The 17982-nt window shown below is 39.4% G+C and overlaps 1 protein-coding gene across 1 annotated transcript in view; it reads left to right on the forward strand.

Moving 5' to 3' along the window:
- Positions 1–17982, forward strand: part of sntg2 (syntrophin, gamma 2) — a 79426-nt gene that overhangs the window by 54847 nt on the left and 6597 nt on the right. Inside the window, exons 11-14 of the mRNA XM_081347908.1 lie at positions 114–152; positions 454–570; positions 2325–2396; positions 4145–4354. Of these exons, the coding sequence (XP_081204034.1) occupies positions 114–152; positions 454–570; positions 2325–2396; positions 4145–4354 (438 nt within the window). The remainder of the gene's footprint in view (positions 1–113; positions 153–453; positions 571–2324; positions 2397–4144; positions 4355–17982) is intronic.

Here is a 17982-nt window from a genome sequence, read left to right on the forward strand (position 1 = left end):
TTTATTTCAAAGTAATTCATCATAGTTGTAATTGTTGATGCATATTAAATAATAATAAACATACAGAGTGAAAAATACGATCATTGATTTAGAAATGTTTTCATTTGTTTCAGATGAAGACGGCGAATAAATACGGTTCTCCTGATGATCAGGTAGGTCATTTGTACTAAATCCTAGGATAGAAAGTAATTATCCTTATTGTACCAGTTCTTTTACAGCCTCAGAATATGTCATATTCACGACAATAACACATCTCACTGCGATCATGTAACGACCTCTGGCTCTTTGTTGCATTTTGATTAGTAATTCATAAGCAGCAGAGAGTAATTCAGTCATATTTACTCAGGAGAAATCCAATACTGGCAGAGGAACCCCTGCTGTTGTGTACTGAACACACACACACACACAGACGCTGGGATCCGTGTGTTGAGTGGGATTGGTTTTCTCCTGCAGATTGTCCACATGGGTTGGGTGTGTGAGCAGGTCCAGGCCGGCGACTCCGAGTCCACACACAGCTGCAGGTTTCTGGCGCTGAGAGGATCTTCTCTTCTCATCTTCAGGAGTCCTCCTGTAAGTGTCAGACACTGCCAGTATTCAGTCCTGCAGAGACGCTCGGGGTCTTCACAGTCAGGGGCTTTCTGGACACTTTCTTGAAACCAAGCCATCAGTGAAGGCACTGTAAGGTTGCTGTGTCGGCTATTATTAAACTAATAATATAGTATTATAACACACAAATACATACATATACGTATAATATAATAATAATATAATATAATATTATATATAATATTTATAATATAATATAATATAATATAATATCTCAGCTTAATAATAAGTAAAATAATAATAAATTAAATATTTAATTTATTCTATTAAATATATATATTATATTTATTGTATATCCATACTAGTATGCATGTATTTGTGTGTTATAATCATATATATATATATATATATATATATATATATATATATATATATATATATATATATATATATATATATATATATATGTATTCAGTAATATTGCTGTTTCATGGTTCCTACATTTTTTATTAATATTATTATTATACCTGGTTAATAAATGAAATTCAGTTATTCAGTTATCCATATCCATATATATATATATATATATATAAATTACAAAGATTAATATAATATCATAGGTACCTGAAATATGAATGGAAAACTCACTGGCCAAACTCTATAAATGTTTTTTTTTTTTTTTTTATCCTTCTGGAAAAGTCATGGAAAATCATCTTACCTAATACATAACATGTGAAACACTAGTGCACTTGATCAGGCTGGTAACTTACACACTGTAAAAACAGTCCATGAAGAATGGCATTATCATATTCTGAACATACCCAGTGTCTTTATCGTCCAAAATATGACAACATTACCTGTCCTTTGGTGGTCTCAGACTCGGGACATCCATTCTAATTATATATAATCAATCTATTACTTTCTAATGGACTGTGGCGAGGAAAAGCCATTACCGCGGTGGCCTCGCACACATACGTTATTTGTGACAAATGTTTCATCTTTGCCATTAAGCCTGAAGACACAGGTTTCATCAGTTATGAAATACAACCCTGTACTTTGTGTTGGCAGTGTTTTGTGTGCTATTTTACTGTCTGCACTTCCTAATGCAATGAGATATTCAGCTTCAGCGTCCTCTACGTGACTCCGTGATTGGTGCATTAACGTTATTGTAAGTGGTTTGGATAAATTTTGTGACCAAAATAACACCGCGCTGATAATTCTTTGCTATTTCATTAAATGTGCATTACTGAATTTAATAAAGGGAGAACTGCAAGGAAACATAGCATTTAACATGCCTTAAAGCCAAGAGAGAGACGTTCAGCAAATTCATTAGCATCTCATTATGTTTCAGATTTACGTGTGTGGTGCGCAGAGAGAACAGACTGTTACATAAGCGTTATGTCTCTCTAGGTCATGAAGAGGTAATTACTTCAAACTTTTTAATGCACATGGATTTTAATGGAAATGCCAGCGTTGAAATTAATTCTGATGGCGAAAAACAAGACAAGTAACTGCTAAGGTGACCAGTGAACCTAGCGAACTGGTGAATCAGTATCTCGTGTGCATATGAATGATAGCCGCATCTTTGAGTCGTTGAGTGTGGGACTGTGGCTTGTGTTAGCTGTTGGTTAACAGTCTTGAACTGAAAGAGTGTAAGTTGGCTTGACCAAGAGACCTCCTCATTGTGCTTTAACCCCAGGTTACTGAAGGAAAGGACTAATCACCTGCTAACTGTGGATGTGTTGTTGTGTAAATGTGTTTCTGTGTGTCTCCATCAGGTCCTGGTGTCGGACTGGGCTCAAGCAGAGGCTAGTTTTCACCTCTGTGAGGTTCTCTTTAAGGTCCATAAGGTACAAACACTCACGTATGGCTTTATCAACAGATGCCAGTTGCTCTGAATGTCTTTTGTTTGTCAGTTAAAGTGAACATGGATGTACTTTCCTAAATCATATTCCTGTCTAACCATAGACATGATACAAAGAAACAAACACTTATGTATTAAATTGATCAAAAGTGACTAAAGACATTTTAAATGTAACAAAATATTCTATTTCAAATAAATGTTGTTCTTTTGAACTTTCTAATCATAGAAAAAAAATCCTGAAAATAAAAATCATCACATTTGCTCATGAATCTGAAGCAGCACAGCTGTATTCAACAATGATAACAATCATAAATGTTTCTTGAGCATCAAATCCTCATATTAGACTGATTTCTGAAGGATAGAAGTGGATATGTTTATATTTTTCATTTAACCACGATTTTTTGTGTGTTGTGGTAGTTTTTTTCCTAAACCTAACTACGTACCTGGAACCTAATTACCTGCGTCTACAGTCAACACTTAATAAATACATTTACCTGGAGTGTCTCCAGTCGACTCCCAAGCGTCCCCGATCGACACTTAATCGGGCGCATCAATCGACACCCAATAATCTTTATACTCTAGCTCTTGTGTCTACAGTCGACGACTGGCCTCGAGTTCCTTACTTGTTCCCCTAACTAACTAACTTGCTGCGCAGCATTAATGACAGACAGACTCCAGCAAATGTCCTTTAAATGCTTTAATCACGGCCGGGGGATCTCAGAGAATCTCCCAAGAAGAAACAAGGAGGAAAATTCCATTGAGAATCCCTTCCCTGGAAATCCAGAGTTCTCGCGAGAGCACAAGGTGAATTTGCTCAGCGAGTTACTCTGGCGTCGAGTAATGATGCTCATTAACTATGCCCTTGTATCCGAGCTGCACCAATCACATCGGGTTATCTGATATAGGCGGGCCAGAGGCGAGATGACGACAGCACTGTGACGCCGAAGTCATTAGTAAACATTGCAAGATGGCTATGGATGAACACCGGTTGTTTGAAACGGCTTTGGCCGCTACAATGAACGAGTTAGACTTGGCTTTTTATCTAAAAGAGGAACAGAAGACGGCGCTCAAATCGTTACTTTGCAAGAAGGATGTTTGCTGTTTTTTTGACCGGATGCGGCGAGAGTCTAATCTCCCAGTTAGCTCCGCTGGTAGCTAAGCGATAACTTGTTGTGATTGGTCGTAGTGTTATCCAATTGCGTGCAGTGAGATTTTCAAATGCATGCTTGGTGCCGCCCCTCGAGCTGGCCGAGTTTCATTAGTCGATGCCAGACCGTTAATCTGTCAGATTTGGGTCTGGATTTCCAGGCTAGAGAATCCCACCAGCGAACACGAATACAACAGTTTTTATAGAATAAGGGGTATGGCAAAAAATGATATGAAACATTACTTAATTTCCCCACAATTTGATTGTATCTTCATAGACAAACCATCTTGTTACATTTCAGTTTTAGACATCTGTCTAGTTTAATTTCCCATATTTGTTATTTTTACACACACACACAACCAAACAACGTTAAAAAAACAAAGAACCGAACGTTTTAGTGCATTGTGTTTCAAAGTGTTAGGCCTAAAAAGAGAAAGTAAGGTTAGATGTTAGAGTTATGATTAGTTTGATATGCAGTTTACTATTTTATTCATTAAACAAATCCATCACAGCGTGCAAAAAAAAATTATCTGCTGATTTATCGGCTTCACATTCGACTTTACTTCAGATCTGTGTTTTTTTTATAGCTATGGATAGCCGAAGACTGCTGGATCCAGACCAAGTTTTATATGGGTCTCCAGCAGGACGGGGATCTGCGGGACAGTGAACCCTTCTGCTTCAGTGTGCTCGTGGGACACGGCCAGAGCTTCTGCTACAGCGTTGAGCTGGGCTCAGACCTGGTGCTGTGGGAGAAAGCCTTTCAGAGAGCCGTGTTCATGGAGGTGCAGAGAGTACGGGTGAGTCCGGACACTACTTTAACAAAACCCACATGGTTTTAAAGGGTTAGTTCACCCAAAAATGAAAACTCTGTCAGTAATTACTCGCCCTCATGTTGTTCCAACCCCGTAAGACTTTCGTTCATCTTCAGAACACAAATTAAGGTATTTTTGATGAAATCTGAGAGCTGTCTCACTCCTTCATAGGCTTCTTTGTTATTGAAACTTGCCGGCCCAGAAAGTTAGTAAAGACATCGTTAAAATAGTCCAAGTGACTACAGAAGCGCTGCGCTGTTACTCTACATGAACTCACTCAAAGACCCACAGAAGAAAATGAAGAGTTGAATAAAGGTTTTTTTTTTTTTTTGCGCACAAAAAGTATTCTCATTGCTTGATAAACTTAAAGGATAACTCTCGCCAAAATGCAACCTAGGGTCTTTTTGTGAATCTACGCGAGGCAAACTTTTGTTTAAAAGCATAATTAGGATGGAAACGCCACTTTTAAGTTTGACCGTATTTTCGTTTTAGGTTAAAATGCCTTTTGAATGGGAGTGCTTGGGGCACGACTATGATAGCATCAAAAATCGCTATTTTTAAAACACTAAGAAGGCTCGACACAACATGAAACTTTGCTGGAAGTCTCACTAGAGGCTCTACACATGAACTCCAGCATTGAGAACACTGTTTGTGTACACAGAGTTTACTAAAAAGAAACTTATTTAAAAAAAAAAATAATAATACGTTAAATTACCATTGTAACCAATGAAAGCATTTTACTATTCCTGCCCAGCTTCCATGGTTACAGTTAGTGTTGCTACATTAAATCCATGGTGAATGTTCTGTCCAGACTGGACTATTGTAATGCTCTCCTGGCTGGTCTTCCAGCTTGCTCTGTCAAACCTCTGCAACTGATCCAGAATACTGAAGCGAGAGTGTCTTCAACGAGCCGAAGAGACACACGTCACTCCTATCCTCACAAAACTGCACTGGTTGCCAGTTACCGCTCGCATCAAATTCAAGTCACAGACTTTTGCCAACAGAACAACCCCTGGCTCTGCTCCCTTTTACCTAAACTCATTAATTCAGCCTTATGTGCCATCCAGAAACTTGCGCTCTGCAAGCGAACGTCGTCTTGTGGTGCCATCATCTCAAAGAGCCACAAAATCTCTTTCTCTGACCTTTACCTGGACTGTTCCCAGCTGGAGGAATGATCTGTCCAACTCAACCAGAGCGGCCATTATCAAGAAACGGCTAAAGACGCTTCTTTTTTTTGCGATAACATATCCATAAATACTAACACTTTATCTTCTATTCTATATCGATTATCTTTATAAAAAAAAAGTACACGCACTGCATTAGATTAAACTGGGAAGGGTCATAGCACTTGCATATTGTTGTCCTACTGTTAGTTTAACTGCTTCTATTGTTCTCATTTGTAAGTCGCTTTGGATAAAAGCGTCTGCTAAATGAATAAATGTATGTAAACCAGTAGGTGGCTGCCATTTCCACTCCCACTCCCAAAAATATTTTTTTAATCATTTTGCTTTTGAATTATTATTTCGACATTATGAATAAAAATGCTGCCCTCAAAATGTTAATCTGGAGCCTTGCAAACTTAAAATAAATCTGCACATTGTAATTTACGTCTATTTATTTATTAGGCATTTGTCAGTAATAAAGTCAAAATGGGGGAAAATGCGCACAAACACACACACACACACACACACACACACACACACACACACACACACACACACACACACACACACACACACACACACGTATATGTATATGTATGTGTGTGTGTGTGTGTGTGTGTGTGTGTGTGTGTGTGTGTGTGTGTGTGTGTGTGTATGTGTAGCTTTAGATAGTTGTTCTCAGCTCAACAATAAGAATTTCTGATTTGTAGTTGCCAAAACCCTTTTTTTACTGTCAAAAACACACTGCCGTTCAAAGTTTTATTTTTGGGCAAGAAATTCATAAAATGCCAATTTATAGTGTTTTGTTGCTTTATTCTTATTATTGTAATACAGTCATAAGTATCAAGCAGCAGTTCTTGTACTATTGAATTTTAAAGAATTATTGTCTCTAAAGGATGATTTTCATCAATGCATTACAGTAGTACGAACAAAGTAATGCTGTAAACTCTTTTTGCATTACGGCCGGGTTTCTCAGACTCGGTCCTGGAGGGCCGCTGTCTAGGGTTGCCAACTTCAGAAAAGAAAAATGTGGGACAATCGTGGTTCTTTACAGGAAAATGCGGGACACTCAAAATATTTGTAGGGTATCACACAGTATATGTCAGTTCAGGTTCGTATGTATTTAAAATGTTCTCAGATAAAAACACATTTGTTTTGCTTAACCTATTTATGTACAATTTAATTCTAAAACGAATTTTAGGGTCACACACAAAGTCACATTATACACAAACCATAGCTCAAAATAGAATTTATCTGAAATAGAAAGCTTTTGTAACAGTAGGCCTATACACTACATTTTAAAGAAATTAAAGAAAGTAATAGCATACTTTTCCCTCAGGAAGATTTCATGTTTTCTTGCGTGGCTGGATGTTGGACTCATGATGAACAATAATCATGTTTGAATTCACCAAACTGATTTGCCGAAATCAAAACCCAGCCGGACAGTGAAAGGGATTTGCCGTTAGCGCGAGTCCGGAACCTCCGGATCGAACCAGGAGCGACCAGACAGTAGAGGATTCTGTTCGCAAATCAAACAATAATCTGATATTCGTTATGGTCTGATGCGCGTGAGTGTGGACTGTGATTGGATGATGTGGTCTCGTGATCATTCTCAAGTGTCGTGTTGCTGTTGTATCAGTCAGTGGTTAGATCAGTGTGTAGCAGTCTCTTTAATCGGGACAAGGGAGGTCCCGTGCGGGACAAATAAATTAGACCCAAAATTCGGGACGTCCCGGCTAATTCGGGACAGTTGGCAACCCTACCGCTGTCCTGCACAGTTTACTGTAGCTCCAACCCTGATCAAACACACCTGAGCAAGCTAATCAATGTCTTCAGGATCACTAGAAACTTACAGCTAGGCGTGTTTGATCAGGGTTGGAGCTAAACTGTGCAGGACAGTGGCCCTCCAGGACCGAGTTTGAGAAACCCTGCATTACGGTAACATGAATGCATCTTTTAATTTAAAATATATATATCCTGTCAATCAGTCTTATGGTGTTAAAATGCCTCTTCAAGAGATTAAACACAAAGAAAGCGGTATATGACAAGTGAAGCATTGATTTCTGCATCTGTCAGCAATGCAGTGCAATGCATGCAAGATCAGGAGCACGTGTGTGTGTGTGTGTGTCTGATTTGTGCGTTTCAAATGTTATTACTGCTTTAATTAAATTCCTCTGAAGACTCTTTTCTGTGAGACCTCTCCTCATTGAGCCGTTAAATTACCTTCACTATACATAAGCCTAGCGCATCTCTAGTGTCACCATGAACTCCTGCAGGGCAGCTATTATGAAGTATATGCTAACATAAGTTCATGGGATGAAGGAGATTTAAGACTCAGCAGCTCCGGAGACTTGCCGTACTCAAATTTAAGTCATTTTAAATACCACCAGAGGTCAAACTCAGAGCGTCACTTTTCGGCTCTGAAAGCGACTGAGTTTCTGCGGTATCCGAACGATCCTCGAATGAAGATCTAGCACGCAAGTGTGAATTACTACGAGTGTTTATTTATGGCTCATGAGCATTATGCTGGTTTATTTCTCTGCCAGCGGCGTGTTGGTTTCTCTGCAGTGTTTAATCAGCGCTGATTCGCTCAAACTTTGGCTTAGTGGAGCAGATTAGTGGCTCTCTGGATAAACTGCATATCATATTCCATGCAAGACATCAAAATCCTCATCTAACACTACGCTAACGTTTCATTTGAGGCTAATTGAGGGAGTAAAGGCCACATAAAGGCCTAATAGCAAACGCTCAAATGGCCCATCGTGACATGCTGCCAAGTTCTGACAGCCAAATTTACTACATGTCCGCTTGATCTTAATTCCGAGGACGATTATTTCCAATGGCATTTTCGTGTCCTTGAAAGGCCCAACATGAGTCTGTGATGTATTTCTTTGTGAGCGTCATAGAGTGTCAATTCAGATGAAATTCGCCCCAAGATTGGGTAACGTGATGAGTTTGACCTTTGGCTGCACAATATTGGAAAAAACCTGACGTTGTGATATTTTGTTTTTCTACAATATGCAGTGTATTGAATTGAATTCTAGAATGATTGGGGTGTTTTTGTTGGGGATTGAATCTGCATAGAAATTAAAATTAGTTGAAGGCTGAAAAATGACTTTTTACTCTGAAGACTTTTATTTGAGTGTGAAACGTCCTTTTAGGGCTGAACAATGTGGGAAAAACTTGAAAAAATGTTATGATTCGCAAAATTTGGATGTTCACACGCCATAAAGTGAACAGAGTAAAGTATCTTTTTTCATTTTTAATTTTTTATTCGTTTTTTGACAAATTCAATATGGCTATAACATAATAACAATTGTTTATTGTTATTAACAAATAATCAAAATAAATATATTGTAATATATATTGCAAATATATTGTAATAATACTATTGTAAAATAAAAAATAGTATTTTATAAACATCATTATCTTTTATAATACTGCTGAAAATTACAATTACTTTGCAATTTACTTAGTCTTAATTTCTGTAACTTTTTCTAAACATTAAACCACCCAACCAGTGATATTTATGCATCACTGAGACACTATATAGTTTTTATTAATATTTCAAATTTCAGTTATGATTTTCATATTTTGCATTTTCATTTTTAGTAATTTTGTATTTTTAATTAAAAAAATTAAAAGGTTAAAGAAGTTTGTTGTGCGCTCTAATTAAATCACAGCCTTCATGATGTGAAAATTGCACAAAGCCATATTGCATCTATTTCGATATACAGTATATTGTGCAGCCTTACTTTATTAAGTTATTTTGGGAGGATTGGTTCTTCTAAATTGTAAACGAGTATGTGCTAACAGGAAGTTGGCATTCTTCAACCTAGCAATTTAACATGATAGCAAATGGTTTAACTTGCACTTTCACAATTTTAAGTTCTTATATTTATCTAAAATTATATAAAAAAAAACGTCTGTGGAAATGAAAGCATGTCTCTTGCGCACACAAGCCACAGATTTCTGTCTTGCATATCTATTGATATCAACTCTGATTTCATGTGGCAAAATGTCATGACTTTAATCATTGACATTTACAGGTATGCATTTGAAGATTCTTTTATCCATTGCATTTAACAGTATGAACACTTTCGGTTCATGCATTCCCTGAGAATCGAACCCATGACCTTGACGTTGCATAGACCATGCTTTACAACTTGAGCCTCAAGAAATCAAGATCTGCACTGGAAATATATTGTGTCTTCTGTATGTCTTAATGCATAAATGTGTGATTTATGAGGTTTCTTTCCGCCACATAACTAGCTAAATTAAGATAATAGTTTTTAATTTGTTGATTGATTGACCCTGTTTCATTAAGAACTGTGAATACTTTTCATGTTGATTATATTTCGGCAAATTGCACAGAATTGGTCTTATTCATGAAACACAGACAATTAAGTGTGATTCATTCATAATTCAATCCTTTTATAAGCATTGAATTGATTTAAAATGTCATTATGACATAAGATTTTTTATGATTTTTTTTTACAAGTATATAAGTATTAGCATCAACATGCTGGGATTTGACTCATTAAGGTCATTTGAAAATGTTTCCACTAAATCCATCAAAACGTTTATTTGATCTCAGGGTTGTAGTAAATGTCTCATTAAGGATTTTGAAGCTAAACACTTGGTGCATTTTCCCCCGTTTGGAAAGAAGAGGGTCAGAAAGCAGCCCTGAGCCTGAGCTGTATTATTCTGTACCCTTAACCAGACATTTATAAATAATACAAAGGAACGAAGCTGTCAGAAACGATTTCAATCACTGCAATGCTGAGATACAGAAAGGGCAACATGCAAAGCTCCCAAATTCATCAGCGTGGCTTTGCAGAAGACCTTCAGTCTGTAACGCGCTGGAAACACTGCGCTGGTTCTCTGCCACTGTCCGTCCAAAGCCCCGAAGCTCTTCCAGAACACTCTGGTCCAGCTCAAAGCCCCGAAGCTCTTCCAGAACGCTCTGGTCCAGCTCAAAGCCCCGAAGCTCTTCCAGAACGCTCTGGTCCAGCTCAAAGCCCCGAAGCTCATCCAGAACGCTCTGGTCCAGCTAAAATCCCCGAAGCTCTTCCAGAACGCTCTGGTCCAGCTCAAAGCCCCGAAGCTCTTCCAGAACGCTCTGGTCCAGCTCAAAGCCCCGAAGCTCTTCCAGAACACTCTGGTCCAGCTCAAAGCCCCGAAGCTCTTCCAGAACGCTCTGGTCCAGCTCAAAGCCCCGAAGCTCTTCCAGAACGCTCTGGTCCAGCTCAAAGCCCCGAAGCTCATCCAGAACACTCTGGTCCAGCTCAAAGCCCCGAAGCTCATCCAGAACGCTCTGGTCCAGCTCAAAGCCCCGAAGCTCTTCCAGAACGCTCTGGTCCAGCTCAAAGCCCCGAAGCTCTTCCAGAACGCTCTGGTCCAGCTCAAAGCCCCGAAGCTCTTCCAGAACACTCTGGTCCAGCTCAAAGCCCCGAAGCTCTTCCAGAACGCTCTGGTCCAGCTCAAAGCCCCGAAGCTCTTCCAGAATGCTCTGGTCCAGCTCAAAGCCCCGAAGCTCTTCCAGAACGCTCTGGTCCAGCTCAAAGCCCCGAAGCTCTTCCAGAACGCTCTGGTCCAGCTCAAAGCCCCGAAGCTCTTCCAGAACGCTCTGGTCCAGCTCAAAGCCCCGAAGCTCTTCCAGAACGCTCTGGTCCAGCTCAAAGCCCCGAAGCTCTTCCAGAACGCTCTGGTCCATCTCAAAGCCCCGAAGCTCTTCCAGAACGCTCTGGTCCAGCTCAAAGCCCCGAAGCTCTTCCAGAACGCTCTGGTCCAGCTCAAAGCCCCAAAGCTCTTCCAGAACGCTCTGGTCCAGCTCAAAGCCCCGAAGCTCTTCCAGAACGCTCTGGTCCAGCTCAAAGCCCCGAAGCTCTTCCAGAACGCTCTGGTCCAGCTCAAAGCCCCGCAGCTCTTCCAGAACGCTCTGGTCCAGCTCAAAGCCCCGAAGCTCTTCCAGAACGCTCTGGTCCAGCTCAAAGCCCCGAAGCTCTTCCAGAACGCTCTGGTCCATCTCAAAGCCCCGAAGCTCTTCCAGAACGCTCTGGTCCAGCTCAAAGCCCCGAAGCTCTTCCAGAACACTCTGGTCCAGCTCAAAGCCCCGAAGCAGAACGCTCTGGTCCAGCTCAAAGCCCGAAGCTCTTCCAGAACGCTCTGGTCCAGCTCAAAGCCCCGAAGCTCTTCCAGAACGCTCTGGTCCAGCTCAAAGCCCGAAGCTCTTCCAGAGCGTGCAGGACGCACTGTTGCACAACAGCGTGACAGTTTTATGAGGCAGCGTGAAAGATTTTATAATCATTTTATATGGCGCATTCATGTGGGGAAGTCAGCGGGAGATCAGGATCATGACTGCTTTGGGTTTAGTAAGTTGTTTAAATGAATGGACAGTTGCTCCTTAGGCAACATCTTAAACGAATCCACTGAAAATTTCCATTTGGGATATGGTTATGCTTTCAGAGATTTTCCGACTTTCTCGTAATTCACACCATCAAAACTGTTGTAGCCAGGATGATAATCAATTGACAGCACTAATATGTAATTAAATATACATAATATATACAGAACCAAATCACGTCACCAGTCTCGAGTCGCACGGGTATATTTGTGGCAATAGCCAACAATACATTGTATGGGTCAAAATTATAGATTTTTCTTTTATGCCAAAAATTATTAGGATATTAAGTAAAGATCATGTTCCATGAAGATATTTTGAAAAATTCCTACCGTAAATATATAAAACATTTATTTCTGTGAGTGAATGCAGCACAATCGAGAACATAAATGGACAACTTTAAAGGCGAATTTCTCAATGTTTCGATTTTTTTGCACCCTCAGATTCCAGATTTTCATAGTTTTCATACAAAAGTTCATTCATTTTTCATTATTAACTACGACTTTTGCCTCAAACTTTGAATTTACTGCATATAAATAGTTAGTAAGGTAGTTGTTGTTGTAGTTGTTAAGTTTATAGGATTAACAAATGTTGAATATGGTAATGCAGAATAAGGCATTAATATGTGTTTTATAAGTACTAATAAAAAGCCAATATTCTAGTAATATGCATGCATAGTTAATACTGAAAATTGCTCGCAAAAATTATTTTATATTATACTATAAAATGCTGAGTTATTTGGTAACACTTTATTTTGATAGTGCATTTTGAACATTGTGTTGACTAGAAGTAACTTTGCAACTACATGTCAACTAACCCAATGGTTGGGTTTATGCATATTTGACCCAAATTTGGGTTGACATCCCCCCCCCACACATACATTTTTTAGTGTGCCTAAAGAGAACATTTGTGCAGTGTATGTTGAGATCCCTGACACTAGTGTTTCTTTTCTCAACAAACATGACTAATTACTGTAAGGTGAAAGTGACTTTAATCATTCATGACCAATAGTTGCAGACCCAGCGGTTTGTGTTCATCACCCTGCTCATGTCATTGCCCTTCATCAGTTAGGCCTTGATTGTCCAGTCCTCATTTAGGATGATGTGATTCCCAGCACTGAGAGACGGATGGGTGTTTTAAAGAGATGCATTAACGCTCCATGAGCTTTGGTGCACATCAGCCTTCAAAGCCACTTGAGAAAGCAATAAGTTCATTATGCATTTGTGAGCATGATTGCAGATTATCCGGACGTGCTTTTCTGGGATGAGACGGGCTGAATGCTGGACCTCTAGTGTGTCAAGCACTTTTTCACATCATGAATGAACAAATATCTGCTGATATGAGACGATGTCCTTCGGGATTCCACTATGGGTGACGGAGAATGTGCATTGTGTTGTTAAGTACAGTCTGTAATGCATGCATTGTTGCATTTGTCCAAAACACAGCAATGCATGAACTGCATGAATGCACTTATAGAATGTTTGCATTTTCATGATGCAGTGTAACCAAAAACAGAAGCGCTTAAAAACCAACGGGCCTTTGTTTGTCCAGATGTTGTAGACATGCATCTGGTCTAATTCATTAAGATCAACAAACACAACAAAGACTTAACATGTTTTCATTTACAAGCAGAAGTGGCTTTTTTTGAGTAGTTTTAAGAAAGGTTTCGTGTGAAGAACAGTGTTGTTCTGGGGCAGTGCAGCATGTTCTCCTGTGATCTTGCATTGAAGTTCAATGGCTCCTCATTGTTTTAGACCAGAAACTTATTTAATGCAGTTACGCATGCACGAATGGCCAATGCATTACAAGCATGTAATCCTGTTGTACAGTAAATTGAAAACAGAAAATGTAAAATTAATAAAACACTATAATAGTATGTCATGATACTAATTAAAATAACACTGGTTGTTATTCGGGCAGCTACATATACTGTATACATGTTGACTTTAAAGGGGCTATATGTAAGATATTTCATGTATTAATCCCTTTTTATTGCCAATGTGTGATCAGCTTGTAACAAAACTTAAAAAATTAGACCTTCCCCGACTTCTTATGTAAGTCTAAAGACTTATTTTTATGTGAAGAAATCAAAAGGATGTGACGTTTTAGGACACATTAAATGTACATATTATACAATGTTCAGGATAATGGTGGAATAGCTATTCTGTACTGTACTGTAATGTCAATGTGTCGGGCAAAGAAAAGGGATTCATTCTAAAACTATAGTCTCATACAGTCAGGTCTATATAGTCTATAGTCTCAAATGTAGTTTATAATCAAACTGTCGACATGATGCCAGTGAATCTCAGAGCTGGTTCAAACATCCACACATCTCTATGATCAGATGCTTTCTGAACTGCTGTTTTCTCACCGCTGTCATTAGTTGTTTATATAGTTGCACATATTTACATATTCATCTAACCGTCGTTCTCAGCATTGTGGACAGCATCTGGATGTTCGTTAAATAACTGCAAAGGTATTTCCAACTTCTTCTTACTTCTAAACACAGAACGAAAAAGAATTTCGCCGTGAGTTTATCGGGGCTTTGAATCACGTTCAGGGCCCTATTTTAACGAACTGTATCAAACACGAAACGCAAGTAACTTTGTGGGCGGATCTCGGGATCTCCTCGGGATAAATGACTCTTGCGCCCAATGCAAATCTAAAATGTGTTGGTCTGAAGTCGCTTCATTGCTATTATAACGGCGGATTTGCCAAGAGCGGTTCATAGCCGAGGACACCGACGTTCTCGTCAGGGCCGTAAAACACAGAGAAGTGACATTGGGGATGGAGAAACACACCCAAATTAGCTTCGGTTAAACAGGCGTATAATAATTTGGGTAAATGTGTAAGCTAGATTTATGCCTATTTTTCACATCTTCATGGACACAACAATGATTTCCCTCGTGTAGAATATTTTTCCTTGTAATTATGTATGGTTTGCAAAAATGGGAACTGCTGCCTCTGTGTAGATGAGAGAAGCAAAGTGTGTGTGTGTTGTGCACACGCTACATTATGGCCAAGCATGCGCCCTTAAAATAGCATCTGAATAACGCGCCACTGACTTTAAACTAGGTTTTTCCTGGTCTGTGGCAGAATTGTTTTCTGGAACTGCAAAATATCGCCAGGGAACGTTTGCTCCGGAACACGCCTCCTCTTCTCGCTTAAGCGCCCCCGGGAGCGCAAGTTCATTCCCTAATTTACCAACGTGCGTCTGTGGAGGGAAAAGTTTGCTGTGCGTTGGGTGCAAAATAGGAATGATACATGCGAATTGCGCTGGGTGCAAGATAGGGCCCTCAGTCTCTTGTACGTTACATGAGCACGAGCAATAAGTGCTGCTGCAGTTCACTGAACGGCCACCGGTGGCGCTAGTAACAAGGCCTTCTGAATTATACATATAGACCCTTTAATTACGTTGCTCTGCAAGATTATCTTCAAACTGCATGTTAGAAGTTCACCTGAAATAGAAAACTGATTGTAGAAGACAGTTTAAGCTAATATATGTTGGAAGTACAACCTACAGCAATGTTCTTGTGTGCATTTCAAAAAGCAGCGATGCATTGACTTGAGCTTGCATAGATAGAAGAGTTTGGGTTTACATATCTTCATAGAGTTTGCTTAGATTTCCATGAGATGCATCTTAACTTAAACATGAATCACCCAAATATTAATGTGTTATTTAATGTCTGTCCAGATGTTTTTGGAGATGCATCTGTTGCAGTTCCGTAGATCAACCAACACAACAGCACATGTGTCTGGCAGGAGAAGTTTGCTGCATTTGTATCATGCTGTTGTGTCTCTTCGTTCGACTTGACAAGGAAATCCTCGACAAACCTCACTGTGTGTTTTTCAGATCCCTCTAGAGAAGCTCTCCAATTAGCGGCGTGTATTCTGTGCTTTACATGTGACAGCAGACGCTTACGTGAGGCGACAGTAAGCACTGTTAATCCGCTTCGCTATAGCGTTTGCTTTCTCTGGCAGCTGAATTACATACGCCTCTTAAAACGCGACCGCACATCTGTGCCGTGAGTAAACGGCCTCTTAGTTCCAGCACATGTGTCCCGTGATGAATCAAGAGTTTGAGGCCAAAGGTAACAGGGAGTTTGGACGTCTTTCAGTTTGTAAAGTTTAAAGGTGTGATATAATGTGCCTTTCACAAGATGTAAAATAAGTCTCTGATGTCCCCAGAGTGTGTTTTGAGTTTTAGCTCAAAATACCCCAGATATTTTTATATAGCATGTTAAAATTGTCACTTTTTGAGGGTGAGCAAAAACGCACCATTTTGTGTCTGTCCCTTTAAATGCAAATGAGCTGCTGCTCCCGGCACAGGGGGCGGAGCTTCAACAGCTTGTGTCCTTTTACATCACACACACATGCACTGAAAATGTCAAAAACTTTTAGACTTTTATGTTCAAACCGGAGTCAGACAAAGATGGAGAGACTCAAGAAGAAGTGATAACATGTAGAAGCAACAGGACATTTCTGAATGGTTAGTTGATGAATTTATGAAGCTTATGTGGAGTTATCTTCTAGACATTGATTAGCATATTCTGTCATGATAATCTATAAATCGCGTTCCCGGGGGCGGGTTTATGTAACTTTTAGGGTTTGTGATGTCACTAACCCGGGAGGAATGTGGTGTAGTCTCTACCAGCCGTTAATTGTAGTCCTTAAAAAGTGATTTCTGTAAAAGCAAATATCTCCCTTTGCTCTGAACTTTGAGCGCTGTAACTTTGCAGATGTTGTTTATGCTCAAACATCAACATTACACACTAACTAAAGTTAGAAAAGTCAAATCATAATCAACCACCGTTTTAAGAAGTGCATCTTGTGGTTATCAGGTTCATATTCAGAGGTCGGTGTGTTGGGCTCAATTAGATCTCATAATTCTGTGAGCTGTAGGGTAGAGTTTAATGCACAAAAAATAATAAGGACCTGAGAGAAATCTCGGCACAATAATTCCCATACTCCTTCCATATTAGTCAGAGCTGTGTTGACGAACTTTAATGGCTTCTTCTCTGGCTCGACAGATTGCTTGATGATGTTAGAGAATCAAAATGTCACTGCCGGGCGTCCAGGAAGACTCGCTCTCCTCCTCCTGCCTAATTGATTTCAAGAGCCACTCACTGTAATACTGTGAATATTACGGTTACATTTCATGCATATTTATCTACAAATGTTTCTTTATTTGAGGGTTTGATTTGAAAATGCAGATCAGGCGGAACAGGCGGCTGCGGTTCTGAGACTCGGCTGTGGTTTTTACTCGGCTTTGCATTTTAATTTGGGATGTGGATCATTTATTAATTGGTTTTTGTTCATTTAATTATGCTTATCAATCAGTTTTAGGACAGATGCGTTCTGTAATCATAATCAGTTATGTGATTGTACTTACACACTGCTTGATGTAATTTCATTTGGAATAAAAATTATGTCTGAAATATTCTTTGATCCACTTTATAATTTTATTTTCAAATTTGTGATGTGTTTTGAGTTTAAACATTTAACATAACATTAAAGGAGAACTCCGGTCAATTTTAACATTGAGCTCATTGACTGCAGTAGATGTGAAAGATATGAATAAAAATGAGGTTATTTCAGCCAGCGCACATACCTGTATTTTCTTCCTGTTTTGGGTCGAAGTCCATAGTAATCGATTGTCGAGTTCACGCGCGTGATCATAGGCACTAAACCTATGCGCGTGAACTCGACAATCGATTACTATGGCCTTCCACCGAAAACAGGATGTAAACAGAGGTGTGAGCGCTGGCTGAATTAACTTCATTTTTATTAATATCTCTAACATCTACTGCAGTCAGATTCACCTGTGTTCACTCGGAAGGAATCACTCACATTTTCTGTGCACTTGTAATGACACATCAAGGATGTTAAGAGGCTAAAAGCAGGTTTAGTACTTGCCCCATTGAAGTCAATAGGGTGCAAATTTTAAAAATAGAATAACTCGGTGTAGGCAACACAGACTTTTGTCGTTGTTCTCTGTATTGACAGCACTCCAAATGTACAAAAAAATGAGCTCAATGTTAAAATTG

Source organism: Scardinius erythrophthalmus (genome assembly GCF_964197995.2).
Source record: "Scardinius erythrophthalmus genome assembly, chromosome: 19".
Lineage (NCBI taxonomy): Eukaryota > Metazoa > Chordata > Actinopteri > Cypriniformes > Leuciscidae > Scardinius > Scardinius erythrophthalmus.